Below are 11,982 nucleotides of genomic sequence, written 5' to 3' on the forward strand. Positions count from 1 at the left end.
CAATGCTCTACCTCACAGGCTACGCAGGTCAAATACACCACGGATGACTTTGATCAGCGAATTCTTTATGAATACTTAGCTGAAGCTAGCGTTGTATTTCCAAAGGTTTTTCCAGTTGTGTAAGTAGCCACTCTCATCTGCATGAAGAAAATTACAACTCTTTTTGTGTTAGTCTTTTGGGTGAAAACACAGTCATACCTTTACTTACAAATGCTTCTACGTATGACATTTTCAGGTTACGAAAGTTTTTATATGCAAATGAGTGCCTCAAGATACGAAAAAGATCCAAGTAACGAAATCCCCCCAAAAATAAATGCATTTAGTTATCTGTTTTTTTATTTTGAAAATATTGTCACGGATGCATTGATTCTCACTTAAGAACCTCGCTACACTCTGCTGGGGTCTCGTTGGCTGTCTCACAACATCACTATCCATGTTTCAAGATTCTCTATTAAGTACTTTTGTTCTGACAGTGTTTTTTTGTTAAGTTTTTCCAAGTGTGGATAAAGCACCTGCTTGTTTTTATTATTATGCCTCCCAAGAAAATTACCAATGTGAATGGAAAGACGTGGTCAGCGTGGAGGACAATGACGAGTTGGTCGAGGGGCATAAAAACAAACTCTAGAGTTAATGGAACACTCGACAATACGGGAGAATAAAACGAGACAAGGAGAAAGCGGCGAGCTTAGCAACAACAAAAATCAAAGAAATGCTGGATACATTTCATGAACTTTCTGTCTTCGTAGAAAAAGTAACGCATCCAGAAAGTGTTCACGAGTCATGCGATCGCCCACTTTCACGACGTTTGTCTGTTGCATTTTAGAAACATTATTAAAAGTCGTCAAAGGCTTTGGATAGTTTTTATTTTTCAAAACGTCTGACAGAAGGGCAAGTGAAATCCAAACAGGTAAGAAACAATCGCGACTAATAAAATGGGTGAAAAATATATTCCAAAGAAGTCATAAAACGTTAATGTTTGTTATTGATTAACCTTGTTGATGTTGTTGTTTGAATTCTTAATGTTGCATTTAGGAGGAGTGGTCATGTGTTAGTGTGGTTGTCATGTCTTGTTAGGGTTTAGGGTGGACGTGTGTGTGTGCGCGCGTGCGTGCGTGCGTGCGTGCGTGTGTGTGTGTGCGTGTGTGCGCGTTTTGCCTCTTGTATCCCGGACCTTCCGGGCTTCCCTTGCTCAGCACCACCGGAGGGACAAAAGAGGTTAAAAAGCAAACACACACACACATTTACCCAAAACAAGACATGACAGTGGTTGTATGCCGTCTCTCTGTTAGATACCTTTAAGCGTCTTGTTCCCCTGCATTTCAACATGGATAGATTTTGTATGTTTGTTATCCATTTTAAGACATTAATAAATCATTTTATTATAATTTTCTCTAATTTTTGTGTTCTTCCTCACATCATTCATACTAAATTGGGACACTTTGACCAATTTTAAAGGGTTTAGTTGTTAGTTGTGTGAGGACCATGGAATGAATTAGATAATTTACATATTAAGTACTGCTCAATTTAGGAAATTTTACGTTACGAAAAAAGTTCTGGAACCAATTAATTTCGTAAGTAGAGGTATGACTGTACTGGTATTTTATTTATACTTTAGTCATTCAGAAAAGTTATTATATAAATATTCCTTTAATTTTAGTCGACAAATACTTAAAAAGGTCTCCAACAATTTTGTGTGAACATTGACAAACAGTATAGTACATATTTGAGACAGTCCAAATACAGGTTAAAGAACATTCTTCATGATTAAAATAGGGCCTAATGTTCTTCCCATAGCACAGGCTGTCATGCAGAAGTTAGCAGTGCAAACAAGCTACAATATTAGCCAAGCCACATGGGAGACACACCAAACGTGGAACATGGTGCTCTGGTCAGATGAAACCAAAATCGAACTTTTTGGCCACAATGCTAAACAATATGTTTGGTGTAAAAGCAATACAACTCGTCACCCTGAACACACCATCCCCACTGCCAAACATGGTGGTGGCAACCTTGTGGATTGGCCTGCTTTTCTTTGACAAGGGCAGGGAAGGTGGTTAAAATTGATGGGAAGATTAATGGAGCCAAATACAGAACCATTCTGGAAGAAAACCTGTTAAAGTCTGCAAAAGACCTGAGATTAGGATGGAGATTTATCTTCCAACAGCACAATGATCCAATGCATTAAGCCAAATCTACAATGGAATGGTTCACAAATGAAGGTATCCAGGTGTTAAATTGGCCAAGTCAAAGTCCAGACCTGAATCCAATCGAGACTGTTGTGCACAAATGATTTCCATCCAGCCTCACTGAGCTCGTGCGGTTATGCACGGAAGAATGGGCAAAAATTTCAGTCTCGGTGTGCAAAACTGATAGAGACATACCACATGCGACTTGCAGCTGTAATTGCAGCAAAATGTGGCGCTACAAAGTTAATGCAAGGTTGCAGTATAATATTGCACACCCCACTTTTCTGGTTTTTATTTGTTAAAAAAGTTTAAAATATCCAATAAATTTCATCCCACTTCACGATTATGTCCCACTTGTTGTTGATTCTTGACACAAAAAAATTATATCTATGTTTGAAGCTTGAAATTTGGTGAATGGTTCAAAAGTTCAAGTGGAATACTTTCACAAGGCAATTTATACTATTATGGACTATTTGCTGAAATAACTTGTATGTCTAAGATACTTTAAAATGACTGGTGCCATTCAGGATTAGTAGTACAGTGGTATCTCCGTGACCGGATGATTCGCCTAAAGACGTTTCGCCGACGGACGTTTGACAGACGGACAGGTCGCCGAATGGACGTTCCACCGAACGTTCATTCGGCCGAACGGAGGTTTCGCCGAAACGGGATTCGCGCGCTCGCCCCGCCCCCAGATCGTGTGTGTACAAGTTTTTCAACCTCGGCCCACGGGCCATATACGGCCCGTTAGGATTTTTAATCCGGCCCGCCGAGTAGATAAATCATATCCCTACGGTCATCGGAGGCGTTTCTCCCCGGGAACAGTGCTTCGTGGGCGAATTTTAATGACACATGCTGAGTTTCATTATCGAGCTCCATATATTTCCAGAGTTTGAGCACTTTAAAAATCGGTGGGGGTTCCCCCCGAGCCTATCCGAGAATAGTGCACCGTGAGCGGACTGGGTTGGACGACACCCCGCTGAATTTCTGCAGCTCCAGAAATTTTTCAAATTTGAGCAAATTCGGGAATAAGCACTCTTGGGCGGGCATGTCAGCCCGGGAATAAGCACTCTTGAGCGGGCATGTCAGCCCGGGAATAAGCACTCTTGGGCGGGCAGATGTAGCAGAACCGAGCCGTGAAATGACAGCAAAAACCCCTCCGATGTGTGTGGGGCTCAAATTTGAAAAATTTCTGGAGCTGCAGAAATTCAGCGGGGCGTCGTCCAACCCAGTCTGCTCACGGTGCACTATTCTCGGATAGGCTCGGGGGGAACCCCCGCCGATTTTTAAAGTGCTCAAACTCGGGAAATATATGGAGCTCGATAATGAAACTCAGCATGTGTCATTAAAATCCGCCCACGAAGCACTGTTCCCGGGGAGAAACCCCTCCGATGACCTTAGGGATATGATTTACCTACTCGGCGGACCGGATTAAAAATCCTAATGGGCCGTATATAGCCCGCGGGCCAAGGTTGAAGAACTTGTACACACACGATCCGGGGGCCGGGCGAGCACGCGAATCCCGTTTTGGCGAAACCTCCGTTCGGCCGAACAGCCGTTCGGCCGAATAAACGTTCGGCGGAACGTCCATTCGGCGACCTGTCCGTCTGTCAAACGTCCGTCGACGAAACGTCTTTAGGCGAATCATCCGATTACCGAGAATTTTCATATAAAGTACACCTCTACTTACGAAATTTTCAAGTTACGAAAAAAGTCTTGGAACCAATTAATTTCGTAAGTAGAGGTATGACTATCTAGAATGTGAAGATTTTAATGCATTTTGTGTTTTTCCTCTTTAGACACAACTTGCTGGACTCCAAGATCAACACTGTGCTGTCCATGTGCCAGGACACAAACCTGCTAAACCCTGTACATGGGATCGTCCAGAGCGTCGTATATCATGAGGAATCACCCCCGCAGTACCAGCCCTCTTATTTACAAAGTATGAGTTACTACTAGATTTTGGTCTCTAGACATGTTCATCCCGTTAAACACTCAAACGTTATTAAATCAAACCTTTGTTGATCTCTTTTAAATGAACAGGCTTTGGCTTTAATGGGCTTTGGAGGTTTGCTGGTCCTTTCTCAAAGGTGAGAACGATTTGCCTTGTACTGTATTTTGATCTGACCCACTATAACTTGTACTATAAAGGATTTAGTGCTGGGCGCTATAGCCTAAAGTTGATATCAAGATATGTTAGTTCATTCATTTTCCGTACCGCTTATCTTCACACGGGTCACAGGGGGTGCTGGAGCCTATCCCAGCTAACTATGGGCACAAGGCGGGAGACACCCTGAATTGTTGGCTAGCCAATTGCAGAGCACTAGGAGATGGATGACCATTTAGACTCATAGCAAGGGGCATTTAGAGTGTTCAACCAGCCTCCCGTGTCTGTTTTGTGGGAAGAAACCGACCAGGAGAAAACCCACGCAAGCACCTGGGATGGGATTGAACCCTTAATCTCAGAACTGTGAGGCTGATGCGCTAACCACTCGACTACGGGCCATCCATATGTCAATTGTTTCATACATTCATTTTCTGTACCACGGTCGCCTGGGTGCTGGAGCTCAAACTATTTCAACAGACTTTGGGCACTAGGCGCGGGACACCCTGAATTGGTGGCCAGCCGAGTGCAGGCCACAAAGACAACCATTCATGCACGTACTCATACCTAGGGGCAATTTAGAGTGTTCAACCAGCCTATGCTGCATGTTTTTGGGATGTGAGAGGAAACCGAAATTACCGAAGAAAACCCATGGAAGCCCGGGTGAACATGCAAACTCCATAGAAGAAGGTCCGGACCTGGTATCGAACCCTCGACCGAACTGTGAGGCCAATGCGCTAAGCACTTGTCCACCATGTCAATATTTGTAAAATTCTATATTTATCAAATTATAAGTAAGAAATGTATAAACTAAAGCAGAATTGCTCAATACATCGATCAGCAAATTCGATTTGGTAGATCGCGTGGCAATAAGAATTGATGTACAGTCGTACCTCTACTTACGACATTAATTGGTTCCAGAATTTTTTTCGTAACTTGAAAATTTCGTGAGTAGGGGTGTACTTCTTATGTAAATTCTCTAATCCATTCCACGGTCCTCACACAACTACCAACTAAACCTTTTAAAATTGGTCAAAGTGTCCCAGTTCTGTATGAAATATGAGAAAACACACAAAAATGAGAGAAAATGATAAGAAAATGATTTATTAATGTCTTAAAAGCATACAAAATATGTCCGTGTTGAAACGCATTGGAACAAGAGGAACGGTATGCAACAGACAACCACTGTCTTGTTTTGGTTGGATGGGTACTCGGACGACGTTTCGCCGACGGACGTTTGGCCAACGGACAGTTCGCCGAACGGACGTTTCGCTGAAACGGGATTCGCGCGCTCGCCCCGCCCCCGGATCATGTGTGTACACTGCCAATTTTTTATATTTTTTATTTTATCCTTGCGTTTAAAGTAGTAGCCATTTGGAGATCACGCAGAACAGTGTAACAGAAGAAATAGAGAAAATAAAGTAGTAGTTACAGTAAGTACTACTGTAATGAAATTGTAAATCCAGAAATCCTACTCCAGAAAATTTACACCAGCATAGAAAACGTTGAGATTAATCTTTGAATTAAGGTTCTCACCAAATCATTTTGAATATATATTTCCTAAAATAATGGGAAATTATTTAAAATTAAACTACAAGAAAAAGTGTGTTCCATGGCATTTTCAGGTATTGTTCTCTAAGCCCTCTAGTCTGTCCAAGGCACTTAGAATTTCACATAAGTCTTCTAGTGTTGTTTTTTCTCAGTGTCAGACATCAATCCCCAGCTTTGATAAATTACATTGCGTATCCAAATGGCTACTACTTTAAACGCAAGGATAAAATTAAAAAAAATGGCAGCACATTGTAGTACGTACTTGTATTTAGAAATATGTCCAGCAGGGGGCAGTACATGTCCTTGTTATTCCTAAATGAATGTTATCTGTAACGGGCTGTAAATGGCCCGCGGGCCGAGGTTGAAAAACATGTACACACACGATCCAGGGGCGGGGCGAGCACGCCAATCCCGTTTCGGCGAAACGTCTGTTCGGCGAACTGTCCGTCGGCCAAACGTCCGTCGGCCAAACGTCTTTCGGCGAATCGTCCGGTCACGGGGTGGATGTGTGTGTTTGCTTTTGTCCTATTGTGTTCCTCCGGGGCGGCGCAGAGCCAGTTAAGCCCCATTGGTTGGGGACAAAAAAGGCTAAAATCAAACACACACGCATCCACCCCAAAGCCTAACAAGACATTGACAACCACACGGACACGTAAGCACACATCTTATAAACGCAACATTAAGAATTCAAACAACAACATTAACAAGATTAATGAACAACAAACATTAACGTTTTATGATTTCTTTGGAATTTAATTTTTCACCGGTTTTATTAGTCACTACTGGTTCTTACTTGTTTGGATTTCACTGGCCCTTCTGCCGTGCTGCTTGACAGACGTTTTTTTTTTGACTATCCAAAGACGATTGCCTTTGACCACTTTTAATAATGTTTCTATAATGCAATAGACAAATGTCGTCAAAGTGGGTGATCGCACGACTCGTGAACACTTTTTCTGGATGGTCTTTTTTTCTACGAAGACAAAGTTCGTGAAATACCTCCAGCATTTCTTTGATTTTTTTTGCTGTTGCAATGCTCGCTGCTTCCTTCTCGTTGTATTCCCCCGTATTGTTGAGTGTTCCATTAACTCTAGAGACTTTGTTTTTATGCCCCCCTCAACCAACTGGTCATCCACGCTGACGATTTTTTTTCATTTGCACTGGTAATTTTCTTGGGAGGCATGATCATAAAAACAGAAGCAGCTCCTTTTCCACACTCAGAAAAACTCAACAAAGAAACACCGTCTGAACTCTGAAGACGAACGGCTGTCAAAAGCACATAAGAGAGAATCTTGAAACAGAGGTTGTTGTGAGAGCCAAGTATAGAGTAGAGAGCTTCCAAAGTGAGAATCAAACCATCCGCGACAATATTTCAAGGTAAAATAACGGATAACGAATGCATGTACTTTTGGGGGGTTTTGGTAACTTGGATATTTGTCCTATCTCGGGGCACTCATTTGCATATAAAAAGTTTTGTAACCTGGAAATTTTGCACCTAGTGGCATTCGTAAGTAGAGGTATGACTGTACTTATTGAATTGTAGTAAAATTTGATATGGGACTTCAGCTGTCAAACAGCACCATCCTGCATCCAAGCACGATTAATATATTACCACACTATGTTGAATCATGCATGCAGTGTTTCAATGAATATTAGCATACATAACTAATTAGCTTATTAAGTGGCCTGGAATCAAAGGTAGATTGTGCTATGTTGGTTTCTTTAAAAGTAGATCTTGGAGCACTGCACTAAATCATATGGGTCAACACGTTTACTGTATAAAAAAAGTGTTATGTTATCATGACAAAGTGGGAAGCTTGTTTTTCTGTGAGTTTTGAATTTGGCTGTCCACATTGTAATTTCTGAGTGGTATTAACAAAGTTGGTCCTTTACCCAACAGCAAACCCAGATTCCAGACTATGCCGAGCTCATCGTGAAGTTCCTGGAGGCGCTGATTGACAGCTACCTTCCGGCGGCTGAGGAGGAGCGTGGGGAAGAACAGCTACGAACACCCACTTCCCCTTATCCCCCGACTAGTCAGAGTCAGCTCAGCATCACTGCCAACCTCAACCTGTCCAACTCCATGACCTCACTGGCCACCTCACAGCACTCACCAGGTTACACATGCACCCACAAACAATTGCTAATGCTATCTATTATGATAGACCAGATGTGCCCCCTGTGCCTCTAATTTTAGTAGGCATATTTTGTTATTGGTGCAATGGGTTCTTTTTGGACCAAACTGGGTGCGGCTCTGGAACTGCTACTCAGCTCCTGGTGATAGCTGAGCTTGCTTTATTAGGCTGTGTTCAAACTGCAGGCATATCTGATTCCAGTCCAGTCGTCCTTGATGCCCAAAGGCGGCCAATGCAACACGATGGCAAAAGAAACAAGTCCCCAGCATTGCATTTATTTATTATTATCATAACTTTTATCATTTTAAGTAGGAGGGCAAGATTGAAATGGCTGTACTAGTTTCTGCGAAAATGTGGTACGAGAGCCACTTTTCAAGCGTCCCGGAGTTGGCAAAAGATCAAGAAAAGGCATACATGTAACGGCCTGACCATCATGCACATTGAATAGGTTTCTGTGCTATAAACTGCGGAGATCGGTCCTGGGGTAAGACCGAGTCGAGTGGATGTGGAGCAGCGACACAATTTAGAAATGCTACATGCTCCCGGTGCACTGCTAGCCCTATGAGTGAGTGGGTGCATGCGTAGTTGTAGCAGTGTTGACAGATTGGGCAGGTTCCCGCCAAACTGTGTGGGTTTAAAACGTTAATATTTATTTCTCTGGCGGACCAACACCAAGGGGCTTGCGGACAGGTACTGGTTTGTCGGCGGGTGGTTGGGTCCCTCTGCATTACAAGGCAACCCAAAAGGGCAGTAAAAGTTGTGGAATTTGGAATATACTCATCATTTTTTTATCATCCTTCATTACTTTGAAGTCCTTATTGTTGAAATCATCAAGTGAATTAAACTGAGCTAACCACAATGGCTCTAAACATAGCAGTGGTTCAGACACGTCAGCTTCAAAACAATACACTTTGGTCTATACCAGGGGTCGGGAACCTTTTTGACGAGGAGAGCCATAAACAATTCATATTTTCTAATGTTATTCCTTGAGAGCCATACTCCAAATTTAAAAGTCAAAATACATGTAAATGGGTGTCTTTATTTTAGTAATTTCACCACTTTTAAAGTGGAAAAAAATAATACTTTTGACAACAATTCATACCTGTCAACCTCTGCCGATAACTGCCCTTATAAATGATTATGATTCCCCTTACAAACCCCCAAAAAACCTTACAAACACCGTACGACTTGTACGGTGTTTGTAATCTTTTTTGGGGGTTTGTAAGGGGAATCATAATCATTTATAAGGGCAGTTATCGGCAGAGGTTGACAGGTATGCAGTTCTGTCACCAGCGGGTTTCAAATTTTAGCTCACAGGTTAGCGAAGAGCCAGATGCACCCATCGAAAGAGCCACATGTGGCTCCCGAGCCATAGGTTCCCTACCCCTGGTCTATACACAACCAACATTCTGAGTATAGTTCTAAAACATGCCACAAGGAGGCAGTTGGGTTTTTAATAATAAAAAATTACATATTTGCAAGTGCAGGTGTGCAGCTCAAAATTGCCTTTTCGCAAGTGGCTAATTAAGACATTTTGGGTTGTTCTTTTGAAGTAATGTAACAGACTTTTATAGGAACTGGCAATGTGTCTGATTCCAGGTGTGGATAAGGAGAATGTGCAGCTGTCCCCCAGCTCCTCTCTGTCCAGTGGGTGTCGCACTCGTCACGGCTCCGCCAGCCACGTCCAAAAGCAACGCAGCTCCGGCAGCTTCAAAAGAACCAGCATCAAAAAGATAGTGTGATTTATGAATCCCCCACCCCATGGCCCCCTAATGCTGCATTGAATTTTTATGCCACATTTGAATTCATCTTTCATCAAAGTTTCTTTTGCGGGACAGATGAGGTAATATCCATTTAGCTATTGTGCCACATGAGGTTATATTCCAACATTCAAGACGGTATGCAGTAAAAAAGCTTGGGTCGGGGGATTCCCCAAGATTAACTAACACAAATCCAGTTGGGATTCTTAAAGGATACGCAGGACATTTCCTCCAAAAATGAAAAGGCGAAAGGGACTATAAGTATTGTGCAGTAAAGGTCTTTCGCCCAAGCAAATTCCATGTTTTGAAGAGACAAACAAAAACAACAAGTCTTCATAATAGGGAAGATGTGACGTTTTCTCCATGCTGTGCCTTGTCGGGATTTTCAGTGTGTACAATTTGTAAATGTCAAACCTTAGCGGGGCAAATAATAGGTACTAATTACGGAGGTGTAACGTTGCTATCACAACCAGCAACGTCAGATATACAATCATCCATATACCCTATTGCCTGAAAGCATTTTATCCTGTACAGTTAGATAGTGCTACCCAAATACAGTTCGCAACTTTGTAAATAGCTAAGTGTTTCTCTTGCCTAACCTTATATTTTTTGCCTTATCTGTTTCAATTTCCAGCATTATACATTTTTTATTTTTTTTTCATGCTGAAAAGGGTTTGGTAGGCCATAATCCACCTCTGATTTTTTTAATCTAAGGTTGTGATTGGCCAACCACAAAATCTGTCAATATCCTGAACTTCATTTGCTGCCATTGACAACTTGTAATCATAAAGCAAAAACAAAAGACGACAGTTCATTGCTTTTTGAAGTGCGAGACTAGAATTTTATCATTACTTGGGGTGAGTATAATAAATAAAATTCCTTTGGGTATAATTATGGTGCTCAGCGAAGTCTTGATTGATATAGATCAACTTCAGATTGGTGACGTCATATTCTCTGACTTGTTCTGCCTAAATGGCTTTTTGCTACAAATTGGTCAAATCAAAGTTAGGTTTGATACTAATGTTAATTCGATGAAATAGTTGATCGCTAAACACAGCAATCACAGTCATCTTATTTTTTTTTTAAAATAATTTTAAAAGTAAAAGCTGTCTCTTGTCTTGAGTTAAAAATTGGGTATAATGTTCATTCATTCATTCATTCATCTTCTATACCGCACATCCTCAAAGGAGTTTGCTGCAGCCTAACCCAGCTGATTTAGGCCGAAAGGCAGACTACACCTTAGACTAGTCGCCAGTCAGCCGTAGGGGACACAGAAAGACAAATGACCATTCACACTAAAAATCACACCGCCACGAGAGGGAATCGAGCCCATGCCTGCCCACATTGAGGTCAGGCGAGTAAACCTCTACACCACGAGGCGGGCCCGGGTCTATTGTATAAATTAAAATGAGATGTTTTATTACTATTCAGTGGACCAAATGGATACAACTTTACTATATGTGTAAAAGTTTTCTCCTTTGTAACGTGAACAAACAACGTCACAGTCATCTGTAGCCTCTCCACTGTGACGTATTGAACTTTGTTTGCTGTGCTTTTCAAAAAGTTCTCATAAAATCATTTGCCCCGTAATTGAAAGTAAAGGGCAGTTATATAAAACCGGTCCACCCCTACGGCACGTATGTAACTGGATGGTTTCAATGTTTTATTTTTAAACCTGAAGATATGGCATGTTTTATTTGATTTCATGCAAAATCAATATCAGTAGAGTACTAGTCAGACAGTTTTTAAAGCCTTATGTGTGACAGCTGTAAATTATTTGTGTACAATTTGAGATGGTATATTTACTACACTGTATATACATGTGATATTGTATCATTTTGTTTTTGTAAACCAGTTAGGTTCTGTATAATATTATACAAATTGAGCTATTCCAGTGTTGGTAATAAACTGTTTTGCTCTCCATCGACTGAGATTTTGAGTTTCTGATCCTGTTTGACTATTGTAATATATTTAAAATATACATTCCCATTTGTGTCATATTCAAAATATACTTCCCTGCCGGAACGTAGGATGACTTTAGGCTTACTGAACAAAGTGCCTGTCACTATATGATCATGAGGGTTGCGTAGCATTCTTCACACTAATGCACATGTGTCAAAGTGACGGCCCGGCGGCCAAATCTGGCCCGCCGCATCATTTTGTGTGGCCCGGGAAAGTAAATCATGAGTGCCGACTTTATGTTTTAGGATCAAATTAAAATAAAGAGTATAGATGTATATTAAATTTCC

General features: G+C 41.5%; 1 protein-coding gene across 8 annotated transcripts in view; it reads left to right on the forward strand.

The window, feature by feature from the left end:
• nf1a (neurofibromin 1a) overlaps positions 1 to 11,654 on the forward strand; it is a 278,314-nt gene extending 266,660 nt beyond the window's left edge. For all 8 annotated transcript variants that reach the window (XM_077611678.1, XM_077611683.1, XM_077611682.1 and 5 more), the window contains 5 exons: positions 19 to 119; positions 3,986 to 4,128; positions 4,230 to 4,276; positions 7,739 to 7,955; positions 9,573 to 11,654. In XM_077611678.1, the coding sequence (XP_077467804.1) occupies positions 19 to 119; positions 3,986 to 4,128; positions 4,230 to 4,276; positions 7,739 to 7,955; positions 9,573 to 9,715 (651 nt within the window). In that variant the 3' untranslated portion in view covers positions 9,716 to 11,654. The remainder of the gene's footprint in view (positions 1 to 18; positions 120 to 3,985; positions 4,129 to 4,229; positions 4,277 to 7,738; positions 7,956 to 9,572) is intronic.
• The last annotated feature ends 328 nt before the right edge of the window (positions 11,655 to 11,982 follow it).

Source organism: Stigmatopora argus, chromosome 10, assembly GCF_051989625.1.
Source record: "Stigmatopora argus isolate UIUO_Sarg chromosome 10, RoL_Sarg_1.0, whole genome shotgun sequence".
NCBI lineage: Eukaryota > Metazoa > Chordata > Actinopteri > Syngnathiformes > Syngnathidae > Stigmatopora > Stigmatopora argus.